Source organism: Stylophora pistillata, chromosome 7 (genome assembly GCF_964205215.1).
Source record: "Stylophora pistillata chromosome 7, jaStyPist1.2, whole genome shotgun sequence".
In the NCBI taxonomy this organism is placed as follows: domain Eukaryota; kingdom Metazoa; phylum Cnidaria; class Anthozoa; order Scleractinia; family Pocilloporidae; genus Stylophora; species Stylophora pistillata.
The window spans coordinates 34,962,234-34,986,050 of record NC_142525.1 but is presented as its reverse complement, the minus strand read 5'-3'; the positions used below and the strand labels follow the sequence as shown (position 1 = coordinate 34,986,050).

The following is a 23,817-nucleotide window of genomic DNA, read 5'->3' as shown; positions in this document are numbered from 1 at the left end:
TATGTTTCAGCCCTCATTGCGAGAAATAGCGATGCAATCAGGACATACAATGCGCGTATCTCAGACATCCCATTCAGGTTTTAACAGTCCTTTTAAGAGTGGAATATTCCTGGAGTTGACTTTTTGACTGACCGAATTCTACTTTCAAAATGAATTATGATGAAGAATAGGAGGCAAAAGGCTAATCATTCCAAACGGCACCCAAACTTGTGATGATTTCAGTGCACCTGGAAAACCTTGCGGAAAGCATTCTTGGAAAAGGTAACCTAACGTTATTTTTGCGGCCTTGTTCGTCATACTTACTTTTCCAACAGTTACCTGCGGTGATGTTTTAAGCGGGTTTGCTTTCCAATTGTTGACCCCCCCGGTTAGTCGGAAATTATTTTCTTTCAGGTGGTGCCGAAAATGATACTCAAGTTTGGCGCAATTTTTCTGTCACCATGGCAATCAGCCACAAAGAAGAGCTAACACCTGCTTCAGCTCGTGCACGACCACACCTCCCTAGCAAGTGCAGTTTTTCTTTGTCCATGGTACGAAGACATTTGATTTCGACTGATTATTCAGTTTGTCTGTTTTCTGCGGGAAAGAGGTTCTTTTGGGGTCTACAAACTGGTCATTATTTCTTTAAAAAGTTTCTATCTTTACACGAAATTGAACCCGATAATTTTTAATTAATCCTGGACGAAAGTTTTCCTGATGCACGTTTGGCCAAGGTGTGGTCTAAGCGGCCACTTGCAATGTAGGGTAAGATTTGTCAAGAGAGGGGGGAAGTTAATAGTTGTGGAATCAATACGGGAGAGAGTGGAAACGAGTCCAAAACCTCCTCCCCGGCCCCTCTCTTATTATTTCCTCGCTCAACAGGATAGGATACTACAGTCACAAGTCGCTGCAGTCGTTCTCAAGATCTTGCTTTTATTGAATGAAATTGAGACCAGCTCGTCTTAAAATAATTTTTTTAATGAACATACGTACACTGTACCCTGGTGAAATCCGGAATACAACTTTGTTTCCATGTCTCCCTTCTACATGCCCGCGTGGTTCTGCGGGAGGAAAGAATAGAGACCCTGGAAACTAGATTGCGTAGGATATTGAAATTATTATCTTAGAAGCTAATATCTGCTATATATGATGATAAACGTTTACAATATTAAATAGTAAAAGGGTAGACAGAAACATGGGTAAATGGGTAAAACAGTCTTTTCTTTTAATGAAAAAGAGAAGTAAACTGCTGGGATATTTACTTTTGAAAAAAATATGTTTGGAATCAATTTTCATTGAAAAAAAATTTTGTAAAGTAGCCAGCTTTATTTAATACGACAGAAATCAAACTGATCGCAAAAATTAATTGGCTTTGTCAAAGAAGGCAGTAACAAACTTGACACTTCCATAAGGACTAACAAATATTGTCTTATTTTTACCGTTAAAAATAAGAAGACATTGATTATTATGATTATAAATTGAAAACTAGAATTAAAATCGACAATCACAGAACATTAAAATTGAAGCTTGAATAACCTACAGTACTCTATATACATCAGCTATTGATAAAAGCTGTATAGCAAAAGTATAACTCAATTAAAGAGATTATGATACGAGAAAGAAAGTGATTTCTTTCTCGGAACATATATACAGGGAAGTTACAAAATAAATCAATTGAATAGCCCAATTCCGAATTACCTATAGCCTCTTTTTCAAAACGAGTCCTGGTGCTCATTCTTTCAAATCATTATAAGTTATCATTCACATGCAAATTAAACTCATTTTCACAAGAATGGTTGAGCACCAGGACTCGTTTTGAAAAAGAGGTCAAAGGTAATTTGGAAATGGCCTAAAGGTAGTGAAGCTATCTACAACATTCGACAAAATTATTTGGGACTTTGCTGCAAAGAAAGAATTTCGCACATAATCCTTCATGTGAATAGAAACGAATAGAGGAAAACAGACAATAAGTAAAATGTAGGACTGAAGCTTCGTCAGTACTGAGCAACTGCGCACCTACCCTTCCCCTCCCCTGCCCAACATTAACCCAACCTTAGGGGAGGGGTGTGCGGTTTCTCAGAGAACGAAATTGATCCCTAACTTGCCTTAACTGTGCAAACTGAAAGGGCGTCCCAAAGAAAGCTGGCGAGAATTTTGGATGTATATTCATATGGAAAGTCTCTGGTAAAACCTATACACCAAATCACGTTTCTTCAAGGGTGCGACTGGCAAAATCGGGGATTTCGGGTGGCTGTTGAAAAAATTGCCAATGCAACGAGTCAAGTGATAATGATCATGTCGGAATTCTATGGTCGTGTAAAGAGATCTTTTGAGTGTTTCATTTCCAAACAGCCTAGCTTTCGTTCTTTTACAACCATCTTGAAGACTGTGGCTTAACTATCTGTGACCTGTATTTATGATGTGTTGTCCATTTTCTCTACCGAATGTGATGATGGATGTTTATGCGAAGCTGTTGTTGATGTTCCTTTTACATTGCATACTCCGTGTGACAAATATCGGATCAACACTATAAATTTTGGTAAAAGCCTTTTCGAGAGCTATGCAAGTAGATCCTCTACTTTCTCAAAAAGTTAAGCAAAGAAAATAAAAATAGTTTTCCCGAGCAAAAGTATACACAAAACTAAATATTTTATCCTAGCAAAAGTTTCCGAAAATATACATGTGCTTTTCTTTTCTTTTCTTTTCTCTTTAAGCCTTATGTTTTTCTGTGTTATTAGCGTCCATCTTGGGCGATGTAACGAGTAAAAAAGCAACGTAAAAAAAGCAAATAGAAACAGAAATTACCCGAGAGTAATTTCCTCTGCAATAAATCCCAAAAATCCCCAAATTTCGGTGTAACGTCATCCTTGCCATTTAAGCCCAGCCCTATAATGCTTTGTGGTGGCACTAAATTTCTTGCAGAAAATTGAATTTACCAAGTGTTGAATCTTTGCTTATTAGAGCACAAATGCATCGTTGATGATGTGCAATGATCTATTTGGGAGTGTGAACCTCTGTAAAACCAAATACGGTTTAAAGTCGGCAGTTTCGGTTTCAGGTAAAGCTCGTCCAGCGTTTAAAACACAAGAAAATCTTTATCAAACTTGAAGACACTTGGATTGGCTTCCAGAAGCGATTCAGCAAGCATGTATTCGTTCGCAAAATGTGACTCAGACGAAGTGAAAAAAAAATTTATCTTTCTGATGGAGAGAAAATATATCGATAGCTTCAACATGGATCCTTCAAATGAAGAAGCGCACTTATTGGGTAATATCACGCTTGTTGCCCGACAAGTCTGATATTTTGGTCTTATGCAACTGATGTTGTTATGCTTGCCAACACTCTAATTTCCGCTCCCGCCAACAAAATCGCAACGCCTTTTGTCGTAATGTTGGAGCTCCTGCGTCAGTTGTTAAGTTCTTTTTGTTTTGTCTGGTATGACTCCCTTCATTTGCAAAGACTCTTTATAATGCGTGTGTAAATGAGTCTGCAAACTTCCAGACTGAGAGAACGCTTTGGAACATTGCCAGCATTTGTAGGGTTTCTCTCCTGTGTGAGTGCGCATGTGTCGCTTTAGATCCGTGGAGCGTGCGAATGCTCTCGAGCACTCTTGGCATTTATAGGGCTTTTCACCGGTGTGATTTCGCAAATGTCTTTGAAGGTCTGTAGAACGAACAAATGCTCGCGAACACTGCGTGCACTTGTAAGGACTCTCGCCTACAATGCAAAGGCAACAGTCAAGACGTATTTTATCGAGACCAAAGAGTGTTTGCGTATCATAATAATAATAATAGTAATAGTAATAATAGTAATAATAATAATAATAATAATAATAATAATAATAATAATAATAATAACATATTTAACCAGGGTAAACCCGTCAGCAGAAGCTGTTATCCATAGGTGCCCTGAGAAACATAAAATAGCAAAGAATAATAAAAGTCCTAAAAACTATTAAAATATACACAATAAGATAAGAACTATAGGAAAGTATATACATAGAAGAAGTATCAAAAGTAAAGTTAAAAGTTAATTACATAGAAAATCCTTAAGCTTCGTTTTAGGGATTCAAGTTCTTTCAGGTTTGGTGGTAAATTATTGGAAGCTTGTGCCCCAGAATAAAAGCACCCTTTCTTAGCAGATTCGGTGTGAACAATGATTATGTGATAACTTGACAAAATATTCTTTGAACATTTCAGGAGCAATGTTATTGTCATTGTTAGTTCCAAAACGCTATGCAAAAATCCCCGTTTCAGTTGAGGGCCGTAAGCGATGGGAAAAGGCGCGCGGTCCCACGAGATGCGAGTTGAAGAAGAAAAGGAAGACAAGGTAAGAGGGAAATAAAAAGGGAAAATGTAAGGCTGTCGCTGCCCTCGGTCTGTACGTCGGTTCTCGAGCCAAATATTTCCCTTCCGGCCCTCCCACTCGGTGAGTAAGTACATAGTATTTACCTGTGTGTGATCTCATATGCCTCCTCAGATAACAAGGGTACTGAAATGCTTTACTGCAGTAGGAACACTTCCATGTGCGACCAGTCTTGTCAGGACAAACGTACTTAACATGGCGCTCCAGATAACTCTCGTATGCAAAGATCTTACCGCATTTATAGCACGTATAACTCTCGTCATCTTGAAATCAAGAGGAGAGAATCATCAATCGTAAGATTTTAAGAAATAACGTGAACAATACAATACAATACAGTGGTTGATTATTACTGGTTTTACGTTATCCATAGCCCGTAAAATTTTAGTCTGCACCATGTTTTGCTGCACTTACCTGATTCCATTCTGCTAAGCTTTTTCTCAAGGTACCACCTGAACAATTTTGTCCGTTTGTCTTCTTTCAGGTGAACGCTTTCTTGCATGTATTTTGTGATCTCTATCTGAGACACGCCAGTCTCCTCAATCAATTCTTTTTCCAGAGCCTTGTTGTTTTCCATAAAATCTCTGATTTCTCGCCCAGTGATTTCTTCTTTTCCCCTAAACGTGACATAATTAATTGGCTGAGTATGCTGACTCCTGAGGGCAGTTATGGGTGCAGTGATTATCAACCAATTTATATATATAAATATAACATAATAACTGGAACAGTTCAAAAATTCAAACCCAAAGATAGACTTAGATTTAGAGATAGTAAAGTTCATATTCATAAGATAGCTTACTTTTCTTTACAAGGCTAATAAAAATTTTGATGAATTGAAGATGTTTTTTTTGTCGTATCTAGAAAAGGTGGGTTGAATTTATCATAACGGTTTAACGCTAGAGGAGGTAACATTAACCCCTTCATTTCGTTATGGACATACTGAGTAAGTCCTGTACCAGATTACTCATATGCCATAAGGACGTATTCGGTACGTCCTAAAACAAAGTATTTGTATGAATACTAACGCAAATTGTAAAAATAATCAAACCGCAAACGATTAAACTGATGAGGGTTTGGTCAAAGACTAGTACACTTGGTGTCAGATGCATGACAAAAATAATCGACAAAACATATTTTATTTGTCCACTCGCACAGGGATGAAAAAATGGCTCTCGGGTGAAAGAGAAAGAAGTCTTTTCAAAAGAACTCACTGTAACATCTTTTCTAGCTCCTCCTCGAGTTTATGAAGTCTCGTTGATTTGTTTTCATTCACGGGATTCATGGACCGTCTCATAGCTTTGCTTTTTCTCTCCTTTAGATCTTCGCACTTTTCCTCGGCTGTTTCATTTTCTTCAACATTGACCTGTTCTCTTTTTAAACTTGTTAAACTGTCGCTTTCACGCCGTTTAAACTTCGCGTCATGCACTTTACGAGGATCCTTAAAAGTCTCACTTTTACTCAGTTCCGTCTCACGCAAGTCGCCATCATTGGTCTTCCCGTGGTCTACAGTAACGTTCTGGGTACAAAACTCGTAATCCGCCCGCCGTAAGCACAGCTCCGCAAGCGTGTGTAATCCGCGCGTGTCAAGCGCGGTAAAAGGCATCGGCTGATTCCTCCCATGATTGGTGCGTGGAGCGTGAGAGTTTGCGTTGGCTTCCAGATTACACTGAATGGCCACATCGCCTGAAAAAAATAATTAAACTATTGAACTAAAAACTATTGAATAAATATTGACTCAAACAACCCACAATTCCTACATTCGCCCTTCCTTAGAAACTCTTTACGATGGCCAATTTACAATCAATTTAGCTGATAACACCATATTATCTTATACTACCTTCCAGCGACGCAACAGAACAGATTCTTTGGAAACTTACCCTCTTTATTGGAAAAAAGTATATCGAAATAATAGCAAGAGAGAGCTCTTACACGTGTTCTGCCTTTCCATGACCTGTCCTCCTTTTAAAGTATCTCAGTGATTAAAGCCAATAAAACTGCGTTTTGTCCCAATGAAGTTTAATCTTCAATTGAAAATACTTTCGACAACGAAGCCACACGATCCTTATAACTTTGTGAGTCTTATGTTTTGTACCTTTGCCCTAATCGCAAATTCGACTACAGAGCTGCCTCTTGCAAAATTTTAGCTGAAAAGTCGTTTGATTTCTATAAAAAGATTTGTTTTTCACTAGCTAAACCTGCTAACCCAGAACCTGAATGATTCAAAAGCTAAACCGGGTCAACTCGATCTAAAGGCTTCTGGATAAATGTCCACCAGAAAAAGTCGAGTCTGTATCTCATGGAAATCTTAAGTGGAATCTGATGGCTTGAGAAATTTTAAAATAGAAAACCGCACACTAATGTTGGTTGGTTTCTTTGCATTTTTTTTTTGGAAGTGGATCGAATTTATCATATGACACCATTAGCTGTCTTACCTCAATTCTTTCCTCTTGGAGTGTTTGAGCGTGTGATGACGTGATGCGGGCTTAATTTTACTGCTTCGAATAACACAATTAACTTTCGAGCTACATAGAACCTTTTTTTAAAAAAAATTATAGACAAACGATATTTGTGAAAATTTCAAGGTTCTAATGTGAGCCTTTTAATAATTTCAATTAATTCGATCTTTCACTTGGCGAAGATAATAAGAGAACAATACTCGCTCTGTGATCACCATTTGATAGTATAACCTTGATCACTTCACCCAATATTGGAAAAATCCAAACATTTGTTGCTGCGTAATGAAAGGTTTTGTTTCAGAAGATAATGTGTTAAAAAATTGGATTATCCTCGCACTTAATCTCTATCCTACAATATTTTATTTCTCTATCTAAGTCCTTTGAACAAAGTGTGCTTAGCCTAACATTATGCTCGAATCCCCCCAGAAAGAACCCTCATTGCCTCAACGAGAGTCAATTTTTATTCAAAGTTTAGCATTTTGGTCGGCTTCAATTAGTTTGGACAAGTTTACTGACTAGAATCGTGTCAAAAATCTGGAGGCTAGGAACTTTAGTTTGGATTACTTGTGATTTTCAGACCGTAAAGATTTTTCCTAATTGCCTAACTGAAGTCCAGGGCTTTACAGGTGGTCGTGTCAACAACGTTTACCAACACTTACCGGTGCCTGCTGGGCCTGGATTTGTCTCTTTCTCTCCTTCCTCGGCAATGTCGGATAACACTTCATTTTCTGACAGACAAAAGAGAAATCTTTCTGCAAAATGAGTCAATAAAGTTATGTTACTCAAAGAACTTCGTTTTAAAGAGTTTTAGAAATCTAAACGCAAAGTTGAATTATTTACACCCGGCTGTGATTTCACTACTTTTGCATACTCTGTCACTGAAGTAATCAGCGCTTGGAAATCAAGGAAATTTGAGCGCTCCGAAGCCTAAATCGCGAAAGAAAAGATTCTTCTTTTTGGCCGAGAAACTGATTTAAAAGAAAGCGATTGATCAGAAAAACAATTTTACCTTTTATTCAGATATACTAGATCTTTTTTAGTACGCGTGACTTGCGCTGACCCAGCGAACCGCAGACTTACGCCTCAACAGAAAATTAAAACAATTCGAAGAAAATGTTTTAAAAATGGACAAAATTGCACTAGAAATGATCCTGCACAAGCAAAAGCCCTATTAATGGAAAGGCTTAGAGTTTCTTAGCTTAAAAACATGATTGACCTTTAATCTTGAGAAGCCAAGTAGATCCTGGTGTGTTGGTATAACAGTACGGGTACCTACCCTGGTGTATCTCCTCGGCTAGCTTCCTCTTGGTGCGAGAGGGTTTTTTCACAAGGAAGGATTTTGGCATATCCCCTCGACTCGGACGTGTTCTTTCTCCTTCAAACCAACTCCACTGCTCATCGAGTTTAAGGCAACTTAAGGAGGAATCCCTCCTTCCTTGCCTCAAATGACGTTATCAACCGATTAGCCCTGTCTCCATTTGCGTCTCTGATACTCTCAGCCCTCTTCAGGTATCACCATTAACAACGCGTAACTGATATCCTTCGATTTGCGCATGCGCGGGAACAGTCTGGCGTTCAAAACAAACCTGAAAGCGCGAGCTAGGATTATGGCTTGCAGATGTTTATGAGAACTCTAGCAAAATTTCTAATTCTGACCGTGGGAAAAATAATTTTCCACAATTTATCGAGATTATCGACAGTGGTCGTAGAATGTTGATGTTACACCGCTAGCTGTTTGGAGAAGTTTCGGTTCGTCTGACTAAGCGGACTGAATAAGTTAACAATTACGTCACAACCAGGTGTACGGTTAGGTCATAAAATTGAATGTCTTACGGTTAGAGTCATGCTCCCAGTATAACCGACTCTCCAATTTCAATTTCTCCCCATTGGCGCCATCTATTTCCTTTTATTTCAATAAGTAATTCTTATTCTAAAAAAAGTTGGAATCAACTTCCTGCCGACGACCTCGAGAGATCCTCTGAGGTGCGGAGATCTCAATATCTACCGGTATGATCGGCCGGTTCTTGAATATCCCGCGCTCGACCCGTTTTTAGCAGTTGTTACGGTCTCGAGCGGCAAGCCAGTGTGTAAAGTTACAGGTGGCCGACAGTAACAAGTATAAACAGTGAGCAGGCCCCATGTGTTCACTGCGATAAGGTCAGAATTAATTGAACAACACTAGAAGAGATCAGTGGCAGCGTGGGTTCAGTGCCAATACTACATGGATGAAATCACCGTCGAAAGTCGCTCTTGTTTTAGAGATATTCAATCCACTTTCTCATTGATCAATATTGGAAAAGGAACCGACTGAGGTTCCTCGAAAGATAAGCCGTAAACTCACGATGTTTCCCCACTGCATAGTGCGTCTTTCAGCCGGTAGTGTTGTTGACTACCTGACACGAGTAACTTGTTGCTTTCTGGTATTCCCCCTTGGCAAGTGAGGGAAATTAAGCTCAGTTCATGGCTGTTATCTGTGCTAGATAACTTGGTTGAATACAAAATTTTAAAACTGAACACGAATTGGATTTTGTCTCTTAACCAGTTAACTATTGACCACTCTTATGAACCAAGATTCCGTGTGGAAAATCTGGATTGTCCTTAGTCCGTTCGATAACTTTTTTGACGAATTTCAATCTAATTGAAAAATCACAATTGGTAAAAATCATGTCAACATCAAAGTTGCCTTACACTATATATATTACGAACTGAGTTTCTGATCCTGGATTTACCGACTGAATTTAAGATTTTGGGAACTTCGAGAATTTAGACGACAGAGGTTAACAGCCAATAAACCTTTTCACACCAAGATTTCGTCTCTGATGCAAACGTCAACAGAACATATAGTTTAAGTGGCAAGTATTCATTGCGCTCCTGGGCCCTTGCAAAAACTTCTCTGAAATCTAAAACTAAGTTTTGTTTCAAGAACAATTTAACTAGTATCTTCATATTTAACGCACTTCGTAATATAAATATTTGCATCAAGCAGGTGATATGTGTTTACGGGTTCTGCGTGCTGAAGTTGAACACGCATCGTCATTTGCAACACCGAGCTTTCCATTTTCAACCTTAGAATTTCAAGGCAAATTATTTGCGACCAAAATGGAAACTTTCACCTCTAATCTAAAAGCGAAGATTTTGGAAACTGCGACCAAATTCTTTGAAAAGGAAAACTCACTGTTTGTTCAAAATAACCAAAATAAACAATTATAATCTAAAAGTTTACTGATTCACAATCAGGCAATCAGGAAATGGAGAGAGAGTTGTCCGATACACCTTCTTGATTTAAAGTTTAGCGTTTGGCATCCGTTTTGGAAAAGCTTTGTTTTTACGATTTTCTGTCATGCACTGATAGGTAAACCTTCCTGATGATAATTCTTGAGATGTCATTTAAGTGTCAATGTAGTTTCTAATTATGACTTGTTTTCTTTTAAGGCGAGCTGACCGTGTGATTAAGCAGTCAGTGATCCGTGATAAATAGACAATTAGTGGGAATGTTTCCATGAAGTTGTCTCTAACAACACTTAAATAATCCATTGGTACCTAACTAGTAAAAGGAGCGTAGCAGTAGCACTAAATGGCTCCAGCTCTCTGTCCTTTGATCAGCCTCGATATGACTGAGTGGAACCGGCTTTGCCACCAACAACTAATCCTTAATACCTCAACAAACGAATTATTTTGGTTGTTTTGTCAATAGTTCTCTCCAAAATGGAACAAACGGGACGAAAAGAAAACTAACAGAGTTATCAAATGTGTGGGAAATGATGTTCGTGTCGCGCATAACAAATTGTAGTGAGAAGCTCAAATAAAAACAAAAAAAAATTGCGTGTAGCTGGTACCTGCTTAACAAATCATACGCACATGCGCAGTAGCCCAATCGATTTTTTCGCGTTTTTCTTGCACAAAGGAAACGAAATAAGCTTTCAAAAGGACTGATGGCGAGCAAAAGCGGTTTTAACGCTTTAATTGACTTTGTAAAGGATCTTATTGCAAATGCTTCGCGAGGAAGCGGGTGATGTTGAAGCGTACATGGCCTCTTATAGCTTCTGCCTTCGTCTTTGTTTTCTGGGCATAATCACGTTCTCTCTCTGTTCCGTTGTGTTCATCATGTCAAGAGGTAAGCATTGCAAAAGCACCCTCTAGCTAAGGGGTATTAACCTTCCATGATCTAAAAACTTCCATAATTGTTTAATGCTCTAAAGATAGTTATGATGTCCGCGTCGAGATGATCGCTTATTAAACATTCATTGAAGCGTAAAACAAATTTATTAAAAGGCTTTTCAAAATGGCGCCTGAGGTCGCGCGTTCGATCTAAAGCCATCAGGACCGTCGTTGAAATAGTAAACATATCAAATTTATTTCTCTCCTTAGCATATCAATCTAGCTGATGAAACTTAACCGTAAAAGAATCATTACGTAAAGGGTAGCGCACAGTTCTCTGGGTCGTTGAGATTTCCGGGTTCAAGTCCTGGTCGGGTCGTTGTGGTTTGTCCCCGGAAGAAAGTTTTTTTCCCAACCAGCGAGAATAAGTGGGTACGAGCGAGGTTTAAGGAAAACCTGAAAAAATTCTGGAGATAGCAACTGCGATTGAGTACGAGCATTTCCTCCTTTTTGGCGAAGTCCGTTGCGCGAGCCAAAAAAAAAAAGAACTTGGTGCACTGCGGGGGACTCTTAGTAGTCGAGCACTTCACTCATTGAACTCCTACGGCGCATCAGTGTCATTTGAAGAGTTTCCCAAAGCGCGCTAAGTTAATTTTATTTCACTGATTTTTTTTTTGGACTCGCGCGACGGACTTCGTCGAAAAGGAGTGACTACTCGAAGTCTATAACTGCGATGGTGCATCCTCACTCAGGAGGGGGAAGGGGAGGGGGAGGGGGGAGGGGGGAGGTGAGAGAGGGAGAGGAAGGGAGGGAGCAAAGTTACTCCAGCCGCTTATTCAATGCTATGTAGACTGATGTAAGACTAAGCAAGATTTAGCTGGAGATCAAAATTGACTCGATATGCCCGTTACCAAAAGTAATCAGAATAAGAACACATGAGGCCAGTCCGCATAAGAAGGGAAATCTTTATTTTCGTTAGTGCTGTCAGAAAGCTCTTTTTGTGATTTTTTGTACTGTACTGACATCGATCAGAAACTGCCCAGAATAAAAGCAAAAAAAGTTTTTTTATAGGTTATTTATCATTCTACGTCAGCCGAGGATCTGAAATTGTCGAAGAGGAAAGTAATTCCATCGAACGAAAACGCGAACTGCCCACCATTAACAGCTACAGAGAAAACTTCAGTGAAAGTACTTGTAAAGAAGGGAATTTTGAAGATATTTTATTAGTTATTGTCTTTGTGGAAATCCTCTATGATTCAATTCCGTTACTGGAGCGGCTTTACAGACATCGTTTTCCACATATAGTTTATTGCGGACCTACAAAACCACTAGAGGACCCCAAGTACAAGATGATTGTGATCCCTATGCTTCACGGAGTCACAGCTTACGAGTGTCTGAGCACTGCGATCAGAACACAACCTCAGTTTACAGGTTACTTGTTCATTAGAAACGATTTGTTTGTAAATTTTTGGACAATTTCAAATTTCAATAGATCTAGGATATGGGAAAGCTCTGATCAGCTTGGTAACCAGGTTATGTTTGAGCAACCGCGCGATTCCTGGATCTGGTGGTACACGCCCTGGGGACTGAAAGCTTGTGAGGAGGCCTATAAAGACCTTATTTACCTAAATGAAGGGCAAAAGCGTGCAATAATTGATAGTAATGGGCAAGAGGAAAGCTCGTGGGACGTGGAAAACACATTGAACGCCTTGCTATGGAATGGGCGCGGCTTGAACATGTGTTATCGAGGCTTTTCAAATCTATTTTACATTCCTTCAGAACAGGCCATGGCCTTTGAAAAACTGTCCGCTGTTTTTCAAAAGCATCAGGTGTACATGGAAATAGCAGTTCCCACCATGATAAAAATGCTCGATCTGACTAATAAATCAGAGAGATTATCAGGAGTTGATATCGGATTTATTTACGGGGAGGAGCGCGCACAGAACGACGATAGTTTATTTTGGCGTTATATATCACGTAACGTAAGTTACATCAGACCTGTTTTACTAACGCGCAAATACTCTGCAGAAAAAAATTCAATCGGAATGGTAGACGTGTTGTTAAATCGATTTAACCATACTAAATGTTTAGATAGCTAGTTTATAGTACGATCAATTTTCGTATTTTTAAATTCTTTGTTAAAGGAGAAGCTTTTCTACAAATCACAAGGTTGTTGTTATCTCTGCCATTAATAAATGCTTAAATTTACTATATGCTGTGTTTTGATAATCTAAGGGGTGACCTAGCCGTTCTGGAATTGTCTTCAATTGTGCTAAAAATTGAACTCGGGTCTCGATCCATCGTTTCGAAAACAATGCACTACTTCGGCCGCACATGAATGACGTCCCTGAATCTAACGAGGTGTCAAGACCCACAACCCAAGGCTCAGAAAAAACTGCTAATTTAATTTAGTTGTTACAAGGAATGCCTTCCTGGGCTCCTTTTTTTAAAGCTCTTGAATGTTGAAATAGATCACCAAGAGATCAGTGATAAAAGAACCTGCGAGATTTTAAATAACGGAGCACGAAGCAAAGATTAGCCAATAAGATCCAGCATTTGCTCTAAATCAATTACCTGAAAAGACCATTTCTTAGATCCTCAAGTCCTTGATATGAAGCTGGCAATTTATTTTTAAGAAGGCAAAGCTCCTTTTTGCAAGGAGAGCTTTAGAAGTTTTTTTTCATCTTAAAAAGCCCATTGATTAAATGGACAAGATCCTCTTTAATCGCGTTTTATGCTGGCAGAGCATACTTCTTCGCAATTGGGACAACGATATTTTGCGTATGACACGAGGATTAATATTCTCAGCCACAAATTTCCAAAAAAATTTCAATTGGAAGGTAATTTTTTCCAGATTTGTGTATTTCGTTAGACTTATAGAGCGGACAAAAACAATGCCGTAACATTATTGTTACAAACTTTAACTTATCTGATTTGTCTCGAGGTTAGAATTTGTTAGATTATTTTAAAGAAAGTGCTCAACAAAAGTTTTTATTCTCGAGTTGCGATGCATCCAACAAACGAACGATTGAACACAGCGAGCGAGTGAGGTTTTCGATGCATCGTAACGAGTGAATAAAATCGTTGGTGCGCACTTTCCATAATGTGATATTTTATTTCATGCAGACTGAGATTTTTTCCTTCTAATTGACACATTTAAAGATTAGAAGCTAACAACTGTGGAAATACATCGTCCGTCCAATCAGAGACAAGAACTATAGTAAATCATAGCGTAAATAGCAGAATGTATGAAATAATGGCGAATTCGTAGCAACAAAATAGAACAGAGAGGAATTAATGACCACTCCCTTTAGAGAGAAGGACAATTAGGCTACTACTGACCGTGGTTTATGGAGGAGAACTGGTAACGAGTGCTAACAAGAAAGGCCGTTGACTATGTTATGTTCCAAGGGAGGAAGACTGGTGACCAATGTGATGAAAAAGTGCCTTCTCATACACGTTCTTATCTCGGAAGATTGCTTTTCCTCCTCTCAAAGTGTAGTAATTATACAACAACCAATCGCACGGCATTTCACTATAAAATTTCTCGAGATAACGACCAAACAATCGCAGATTGTCGTCGTGGAAAAGCATTCCTATAAACCCCCACTTGCTGAAACTCAATACTTCCCACTTATCACTGCCTCTTTGGTCAATAAATTTTCGTATGTAACTCAAAGCGTTAGGCTCAGTTCTGACATCATCTTCAAGATGCAAATAGTAATTTGCAAGGCCATGACTGTAATAAAACATGAACACATAATCCATGCTCTGTTTTGAGCGCCAGTACATTCTGTCAGGCCCGTCTCCAAAGGTCGCCGGAATTCCCTTTAAGCGAGGATAGAACGAGGATGGAGCCGAAATGACATGAATTAAATTCATCTCCAAGTATTTACCAAAGTTTTCTAGTAGTTTCTTTTTTACTTTCGCGCGGGCTGATTCTTCGGTGTCGGCAAGAAAAACAACTATTATAATGTCTTTGAGGTCGTCCTCCGAAACACCACTTGTCAAGATCGAGTTTAAAGTTGCAGTCAAATAACTTTCCGTCTTGTTCTTGTGGGTCCTTTCGACAGTTGGAATTCCAATGGCTAGAAAAACTAAAACTAAACGATTAGACAATAATTTGAGAGTTGTAATTGATGTAATATACCGAAACGAAGGGTATATTCACCATTCTCTCCATTTGTACCTTTTCTCGTGAGCGATTTTCCCAGCTCTCTTACACTCGTCTTCGTGATGATCTTCCCGTGTGGTGAACAAGATAATATGTCCTTTACGTTGCAGCTTACCTCGCAAGTTATACCTAAGAAGAGCAAAAAGTATCCTTTATCCTTTGACATGTGGTAAGACTTAACCGTCTCTTACGTCGCCACACCTTAACTTCAGTATTACGCATGTGCGCTGCTTTGAGTTCCAAATGGAAACTTAAATAACGTCTAGGATTTCACGGCGTTGTCAGACCACGAACATGTTCGTGATTTCAAGATCCTCTTTTGCGGAAGACGGCTAAGAAATGCGCGAAGTTTCGCAATTCATGTGCTGGGCCATTCAACTCCTCGGACTTTTGCAAGTTTTGCCACGTCCTCGTTTCCATCGTCGCCGTGGCTTGCTGAGTTAAGGTCCCTAATTGTTCTTTGGTAGTCATATTGTTTCAATTACTTCTTGAAAGAAGGGCAGACAGTAAAGAAGTCAACGATAGCGAAGGTCTAATTAGCGGCTACTCTGAGCAGCAAAGTTTATTGATTTTTTTCTTTGTTTTTCGAGAGAGAGTTTGGGAGGATTTCATTGACATTCTTGTTGTTGATCAGCTCAGACTGGTTTTATCAGTATTAAATCAAATTGGTTGCTTCAAAGTGCGCTGAACTTGTGCGACAAGCTGACGACAATTTGCAATATCTCAACATGAAACAGTTAGTAGATAAATTAATTTACGATTAGTCTTGGCTTGGCAACTTGCTGGTTGTGCGAAAACCAACACCATTCTTCGTCTTGATTCGGAACCCGGCGGGGGGCAGAATCTTGAACCAATGAATCATGAACCAATCACAGCACGGTTTCCTCGAAAAAACCCTTGGCCTAATGGTAGTGAAGCTATCTACAACATTCGACAAAATTATTTGGGACTCTGCTGCAAAGAAAGAATTTCGCACATAATCCTTCATGTGAATAGAAACGAATAGAGGTAAACAGACAATAAGTAAAACGTAGGACTGAAGCTTCGTCAGTACTGAGTAACTGCGCACCTACCCTTCCCCTCCCCTGCCCAACATTAACCCAACCTTAGGGGAGGGGTGTGCGGTTTCTCAGAGAACGAAATTGATCCCTAACTTGCCTTAATTGTACAAACTGAAAGGGCGTCCCAAAGAAAGCTGGCGAGAATTTTGGATGTATATTCATATGGAAAGTCTCTGGTAGTTATTGCGTTGCATAACTACTTACTGACGCCAGATGGTTGAAACCTCCAGTTCAGATGAAGCATCAGTCCCGCTGTTATCATCAGAAGAATAGTCTTGGAAGGCGAATTATTTCCTCTTGGCTGACAAAGATACAACTTCAATTGGAAGGAAAACAAAACTAATGGTTACAATTTTGCTACCTTCAATTTTCTCTTAGCTCATCTTCCAAAGCGCGAACGAAATATCAGCCAGGAAGAATTGATGAACGCGAACACTTGGGGGTAGGGGGTGGGTAAGCTGAGAATTTTATTTTACCACAATTGGCAGTAATGTCGAAATCTGATTGGCTAATTTGCTGTTGTTGATAAAAATACAAACAACGCTGCTCGCGTCAACGTGTCACGCACTGATAGAGTCGTTTTATTTGACGTGGATATTATGGTAAAAAATAAATCGACAGTGGTTTAGTGTGGTCTGCACTCTTATCAATAACGATGCTTATCATCACAGGGTTCAAAATTTTGGCCACTGTGATGATAAATATCGTTGATAAGAGTTCACACCACGCTGATCACTGACGAGCCGTTAACTTACCCCACCCTAGCGTGTTTGGTTCGGTTGAGGATAGACTATGTGTGCAGTGAAAGTTTAGAAAATAAAAATGGAGACTACAAATTATGCCACAGGCAGCCGGAGTAATTCAGCTTACCTTCGCCTTCCACCTCATGTTACTGACGTCTTTCTTGGAGCGTTTAATCCAGTGTAACCAAGTATTAGTGAGGAAAACTCTTTGAAAAGACTTACTGAAACGCTATTTCCTCACTTTCCAGATTTTTCTAGCGCCAAGCAGTCCATGCCTACATCTGGGGCTGCAATATTCAAAAGAGCTCGTAATTTATTTTCTCTCTTCCCTTTATCTACCTTGCAGAAAGAGCATTGTCTTTAAAACGATACCTAAAAAGTGCTAAAAAAGTGCTAAAAAAGTGACGATAACAGTTGTAGATTGTGGCGAGAGCTTTAGGTATTCAATGGAAAATGCTGTTCGTGGAATCGCCGGAATCATGAAAACTCCAGCATGTAGCCTTCAAGGGAAAATATTAAATGATGATTTAAAAAATTTCACTAGGAAATTGTTACCCGTTATCTTTCAACTTTGTGCGCATGTGATGAGATTTTCTTGGATTGATGTCCGTATCTGAGCAACTGCGCACCCACCCCTCCCATAAACCAACAAATAAAGCCAAGTCTTTTAAAATGTGTCTCCACAAACCTGAAACTGACTCACTTATAGCATAGCTCTTTTTTTTTATTAGCGATACTGGAAATTTTGTTATGTTTTCTAACTAGCCTTCTAGAGGAAGGACACAATGATGATTCAAAAGAACGAAAAAGAAAGAAGTTTTAAAACACCCTTGGTAATGAGTAACTTCCCAATTCTTACGGAAGCCAACAGACTGCACATGTACCGCCTTTTCATGCGTCAAATGGATTTAGCTCTTAAAAATAATTTTAACAACCTGGATCACCACCACCATGCAAATTAGTAAACTTCAGAGATAGCGATTCTCATTATATGACACAAAATTATCAGAACTAAACAATCTTACGCATCTTCCGGCGCCATTGTTGGAGTGAGATACGAGAACCTCGTCTTACCTTCAGATCGTTTTCCGCGCTGTTGATACAGTTAATTTTCGGAAATCTTCGGTTTTCCTTCAAAATTTGTCAGTGTAGCGAACAGCCTCTTGTCCGTATCAAACAAATCTTAATTCACTTAGCTCCGAGCGCTTATTGAAGATAATTTATGTAAAAGCTAGTAAATAGCGATCACTGAGTTTTCGTTACCGTGGATTTCAATTTTTTTTCCGGTCTTGTCGTTTTGCAGTATTTTGAATTTCTGAAATTGATAATCAGCAACGAATTCGGCGTGGAAATTGGCATGAATCTATGAGATAAATCAGAAAGTTCTCCAGCTAGTGTCCCGCTTTGATTGATTGATAACTTTGTATATTCATAGTAAAAAGTTCCTTCAGAATACTGATTTTAAAAGCACAACAACTTATTTTGCTAAGCTAACAAATTGAATAATATCATAGCCAGAGGCTGTTTCAAGGATACCGTGTCTCATTCGAAGCTGAGATGATGTATAGTCTTAGTCTAAAATGAATTAATTTAAGGGAGCTGCAGAACACCTTTCTTAAGATAGGCTGTTCTAAACTATCTTCACTGTCTTTTGGTTTTACACTTTACACTTAGGTTCTCTTGATTGCTTCTAGTTATCCTAAGACCTGGTTTTTGTTCGACAGACTCAGTGATCTGTTTGTTATGTTCTTCCACCTTTTTCCCCTGTAGACAAGTCTTTCAAATTCACCGTGAGACGATTGCTTTTCACAGTTTCTGTTTATTCTCCAAGCGGCGTGTGGTACTGAAGAACCGAAGTAGCACAAAGCTGTTTCGGAATAGTCTCGAGGCTGAAAAACTAAAGAGTCTCGCAACGTTAGCCCTTCGTCATTCGCTCTGACGTGTGGCCAATTTGTTTCATGATAACTTGGCAACCAAATTATTTTGTAATACTTCCCACCGATGCTGTATCACACTTTCTTAATTAAGAAACTTACCCGCTGTGTATGTAAGAATTATCTAATAAAAGACACATGGGACGTTAAGAGGATAAGAACTTAATCAAACTCGCTGAGGGGAATTCGAAGGCACATTTGGATCACAAAGGTTTCGTCTTTATGTACCATTGCCTTGCTGCTACAACGTCTACTGTATTTTCTCTTGAACTAACTTTAATTACCAAAAAGCTACGAGCTTATGTTCTCACTTCGCTCTGACAAGGGGCTAACGTTCGAAACGTAGCTTTAGAAACCCTTCAAAGACCTTTTATTCTGACTATATTATTTACCCTGACTATATTTATTTTATTTTCTGCCTTTTGTTCCATCTCTTTCTACCGCATTTACATACCTTCCATTATCCTTTCCTATTATTGTCTGCTGAACCTCTATGATCTAGCCTAACACCTCGCCCGATATATTCTTCACTTCAAGGATTCCATCTATATTCCCTGATGATGCCGTAGATCGGCGAAAGCTCGGAAAACTAATAAATCATAGCATACCTGGCTTCATTATTAATGGTAAGAGACAATCCGTCTCTTACCATTAATAATTTTCCCATTGAGCAGGTGTCGTGAACAAAGTCTCTCGGTGTATCTATCGATGAAAACTTAAGCTGGAATACCCATATTGAAACTGTTTGTAAGAAAATTTCTTCAGCTTTGGGCTTAATTAAGCGAATTAGAGATTTTGTACCATTCTACACTCTTTTGAACATCTTCAATGGTTTGGTAAAGCCCCAGTTTGACTACTGCAGCTTAGTATGGGATTGCTGTAGTACAAGTCTGGCCGAAAAACTTCGGAAGCTGCAGAACCGTGCGGCTTGTATATTGTTGTCCGCCCCTTATGGTTCTAGTGCTCTGGACCTGTTCGGAAGACTTCATTGGACAAACCTAAGGAATCAGAGGCTTTTTGTCAAAGCCGTTATGATGTTCAAAATTCTAAATGGACAGACACCTGATTATTTATCAAATAAATTCATCTTTCGTAATGATACTACTAGTTATAGATTGCGAAATAGTGAAATGAGACTAGCTCTTCCGCAACCTCGTACCGATTATGTTCGTAAAAGTTTCTCTTGTAACGGTGCCGCGTTGTGGAATAGCCTTCTGACTGCTATTAGAGTATCTAAAACATCAGGTGAGTTTAAGACGAAGCTAAGTAACTTCAGTTTTGAGTGAACTAAGGACAAGGCGTCCCTGAAAAGCAGTACTTTTATTTTCATTTATTTTCATTCTAATAAGAAGTTAGTTCAGTTCGTTTAGATTAGGCTTTTAATCTTTTTACATATTTTATAATGATTATATAGTTTTACGTTTTACATTTGTAGGTATATTGCTTGCATACGACTGAGTGGAATTTACCGTGTATAAAGAAAGTGATCTATCTATCTATCTATTCAGCACTTATTTTACACATCTGACTTCATAACACTATGCTACTCAAGGACAACATCCAACGCTTGACTTTCAAATCAGTTGATAAAACCAAATTATCTTTTAACACTCCTCACCGACGCAACACCACCGTTTCTTTAGAAACTTATTTCCCATTTAATTCTCACTGTTTTGACATCCCACCTGTACTGTACTCTGTGTGACATAATGACCGTGTGTCAAACAATCTGAAGGACTTAGTGGCCGACCATTTAACTTTTGAGGGGGGGGGGGGGTGGGTGATTTCTGGTCATGAAGAAATTTTTTTCTAGCAGTCTGCTGGGCAGGATATTATTTTCCGTTCTAAATGCTCTTTTTTTCTGTTACATTTGGGCGGCATGCAATTTTTTTCCTCCAAAAAGTGCTTACAGGAAATTGTTTTTCAAAATCACCCACCCCCCCTCAAAAGTTAAATGGTCGGCCCCTTAAGGTTTCAGATTAGAGATACCCACTGTGATAAGAAACACCCACAGACGTGAACTTTACGCCCATAAAAAGGCAAAAGGTTGTATGCAAATAAAACGTTTAAAATACTGATACTTAGAGAAACATCGAATTCAAGAACGTATCAGCATGAAACTAGAAAAACTATCTTTTGGTATAAACTACACAACAACTCTTTAAGGCACTGTTTACAAGCAAGGAGGGTAACCCTTGTGCTAGGGTTACCCTAGCAGGGGGGTCAAAGATAGCCCGGGTTTACAAGCAAAATTTCACAGGTAGGATTACCCTACCACCCGGGACAACTTACCTATGCTTGGTAACCGCACGCATTGTTATCAATGTTCAAAGGGTCTGGAAACAAGTAAAAAGTTGTCCCGGGTAGGCTAGTTATCCCCAGCAGAGCGTTTACAAGGCAGCTAGGGTTACCCTGGCGCTATAGGGTAACCCTAGCGCTCAGGTAAGGTTACCCTTGTGCTAGGGTAACCCTAGCTGCCTTGTAAACACTTCGATGAAAAAAAGAAGAAATGTGGGAGCGTTAAGGTAACCCTCCTGCCAGGTTAACCCTAGCACTAGGGTTACCTTATCTGCTTGTAAACAGGGCCTAATTCAAACTACACAATAAATGTCTGGGAATCGTGACAGTTTAAGACAATGACGGTACATTTGTTTTGAGCAACAATTTTGCTTTAAATCAATTAGAAAATATATACGCATGAATTCTTTTTAACAGGTGGTGTGTGTTAACGGCAACAATATTTGTGCGTGACCTCAGTGACTCAGAATCAAAGCTATGTGTATCTATAGGCCGCTTTTTAGCTAATACAAAAACCAGTATCCACTTATGATTAAGCAGTTCTCTGGCTCGCCAAAAAAAGAAGAGACAGGACGAGATTTCATTGTTTGGGCCAGATCACCGTGGCTGGTACCTGGCGGTTCATTTGGCAACTTGCTTGTAACGAGAAAATTCGGAGTGTATTATATAACTTCTCGTATGTGGACTTGTTCGGGTATACGGTGATAAAATGCAGTCGATGGACGCTTTCAAGAAATTTGCGAATATATATGATGGTTCATCTTGGGAGTTTGTCAAACATCTTCAACAATATTATTTCGCGTTAGGTTACAAAACGACAGCGATATTCGTCTTATAGCGACTAACGAACGTTATACTCCGTTAAAACAAACCAACAAGAGAGACCCTGAACGAAAACTGTCGATCATTTTCCGACTAAAGAAAATCAAGTTATGCTATGGCCACGATGTGGGTTAGGCTGGCTTTGCATCTTACTGGTTATTTCTAGCGCTGTAACAGTTATATCTTCATACTGCGTAGCCCTTTCTCATGGACACATTTATCCATTTCTGCCGGCGATTAGCGAAACTGGGGTCTTGTTTCCGGAGAAATATGTCTTCCGAGAGTTAACAAATTTAACTGCGTTTTTGTTTATCTCGAATGCGTTCGTTCGTTTTATGCAGTACAGGCTTGTAGCTGAGCAGTGTAGAGAGGAGCATGTAAAGCTTCGACGTCTTAACAAGCTGGCTTTTGTGGTCGCCATCTTGGCAGGTGTCGGAATGACCTTTGTGGCTAACTTTGAAATCGAAAAGGTATGGCTAAAACACTTCTTTAATTGGTATAAAAAGCTTGCAAATTCCTTTTGAAACTGACTCCGGTCTCTATAGTAGATAGATCCATACGTAGTAAGTTAGTGAGTGGTGTTTGAGATTCACGACACCAGAAACTCGTGAATAGTGTGATAAGATTGTCAAGGAAACGATCATCATCTATCGCCAGGATAGGGGAGGGGAGGGTGGAGAGTTTGGTTGTGTCCTCCCCAGGCGGGAACTTGTTTGTCCTAGATATTGTCATACCCCGAAAGCCCGAATAACTTTTGGGTGATACCAAGAGGTTTCGTATAACAGTACTCAGCAGTTTTTTGTTAAAAACAAACAAAGAAAGAAACAGAGAGCCTAAAATTTACAAAGAAAGCTATCCGTAAGGAAAACTAAAAAACATTTAAAAACTGCAAATGAAATACCATCCGGCAGGGGAGGGGAGGGTAGTTTGGCCCAAGTCCCGTTAGTCTTTTCATGCCACAGGAAAGAAGTGCTGTGCGGAAAGTCGTCTTGGGCACGGACATCAAGTGCATGTATTAACGATTACTTAGTTTTACGGAGTTAGATAAAAATACTTTTATACTCTTCAGAACTGGTCCATTCACGACATCGGCGCAATGACAGCTTTTTTCAGTGGGCTTTCATACTGTTGGTTACAATGCGCAATGTCTTATAAGCTTCGAGATCACGGTGTCATCAACAGCTCAGCTGTGTGTCACTCCAGAGTCATGGTCTCCCTCCTCATAACCTTCTGTGTGGTGATATTTGGTGCGTGCCAGACGAAGGCGAATTGGGAATGGGACCAAGTTCGGCCTCGTTATCATTTCTTGGCTAAACTCAAGTGGAGTCCTGAAGATCCGGGATACTTTTACCACGTGATATCAAATGTTGCGGAATGGAGCATGTGTGGAGGAATGCTTCTGTTTATGTTGACGTTTGCGCACGAGTTCCAACAAATAGAAATAACATCTGATATTTCGTCTACTGATGATTGGTAATGTTTTCTGAGAGAAAATCAGCCCATTTTGGGTCTCCTTCAATATTTGCATTTAAAATTTTAATAGAGGTACGCGTTCAACTTAGGAGGTTAAAAGAGTAACGTCTTTTAAGTGCCTATGACACAATTTTTTTTGGCGTATTTAGTTTGCTTATCTTCTGTACAAACCAATTCCGATAGAAGAAAAATTTCAAAAAAATTCGTAGTCGGTTTTTCGGGCCCTTAAGTGCACTTATTTTTGTCTTAAAAGTGTCCAGTAGACTGGTGACCAGTTAGCGGGTGATGACGCAGAAAACTGTGAAAACTCTCAGTGAACACTGTAAATGTTAGCTTTAATTTAGGCAGTGTTCAGCCTCGGCTCAGTTCATCAAACGGAATGGCGCCACATTAACACATGGGGTCTTTCTATGTCCT

At 39.3% G+C, this 23,817-nt stretch overlaps 4 protein-coding genes across 8 annotated transcripts; 2 read left to right on the top strand and 2 right to left on the bottom strand.

Annotated features, from left to right (window-relative positions):
* Positions 1-936: 936 nt before the first annotated feature.
* Positions 937-8,540, bottom strand: LOC111328680 (uncharacterized). Of its 3 annotated transcripts, none has more exons than XM_022933158.2 (6): positions 8,074-8,540; positions 7,457-7,549; positions 5,553-6,024; positions 4,756-4,958; positions 4,431-4,607; positions 937-3,696 (listed from the first exon to the last, which is right to left on the bottom strand). In XM_022933158.2, exons 1-6 carry the CDS (start codon positions 8,141-8,143, stop codon positions 3,392-3,394), a joined length of 1,320 nt encoding a protein of 439 aa, XP_022788893.2. In that variant the 5' UTR covers positions 8,144-8,540; the 3' UTR covers positions 937-3,391. The 3 variants fall into 3 exon arrangements, with proteins under 3 accessions (XP_022788893.2, XP_022788894.2, XP_088584342.1); XM_022933159.2 differs by having other exon boundaries at positions 7,457-7,525; XM_088728216.1 differs by lacking the exons at positions 7,457-7,549; positions 8,074-8,540 and adding an exon at positions 6,271-6,897.
* A 2,036-nt stretch (positions 8,541-10,576) lies between these two features.
* Positions 10,577-13,104, top strand: LOC111328730 (uncharacterized). The gene is made up of 2 exons (XM_022933218.2): positions 10,577-10,911; positions 11,967-13,104. Exons 1-2 carry the CDS (start codon positions 10,788-10,790, stop codon positions 12,992-12,994), a joined length of 1,152 nt encoding a protein of 383 aa, XP_022788953.2. The 5' UTR covers positions 10,577-10,787; the 3' UTR covers positions 12,995-13,104.
* On the bottom strand, positions 11,841-19,400 carry LOC111328729 (alpha-1,3-mannosyl-glycoprotein 4-beta-N-acetylglucosaminyltransferase C). 3 transcript variants are annotated; one of them, XM_088728217.1, is made up of 5 exons: positions 19,262-19,400; positions 17,001-17,160; positions 16,335-16,446; positions 15,085-15,198; positions 11,841-14,998 (listed from the first exon to the last, which is right to left on the bottom strand). In XM_088728217.1, exons 2-5 carry the CDS (start codon positions 17,016-17,018, stop codon positions 14,295-14,297), a joined length of 948 nt encoding a protein of 315 aa, XP_088584343.1. In that variant the 5' UTR covers positions 17,019-17,160; positions 19,262-19,400; the 3' UTR covers positions 11,841-14,294. The 3 variants fall into 3 exon arrangements, with proteins under 3 accessions (XP_088584343.1, XP_022788950.2, XP_022788951.2); XM_022933215.2 differs by lacking the exon at positions 19,262-19,400 and adding an exon at positions 17,948-18,790; XM_022933216.2 differs by lacking the exon at positions 19,262-19,400 and adding an exon at positions 17,948-18,788 and having other exon boundaries at positions 11,841-14,992.
* Positions 19,401-21,886: 2,486 nt separating this feature from the next.
* On the top strand, positions 21,887-23,543 carry LOC111328693 (DNA damage-regulated autophagy modulator protein 1). Its single transcript, XM_022933176.2, has 2 exons — positions 21,887-22,397; positions 22,997-23,543. Exons 1-2 carry the CDS (start codon positions 22,038-22,040, stop codon positions 23,402-23,404), a joined length of 768 nt encoding a protein of 255 aa, XP_022788911.2. The 5' UTR covers positions 21,887-22,037; the 3' UTR covers positions 23,405-23,543.
* Positions 23,544-23,817: the final 274 nt, after the last annotated feature.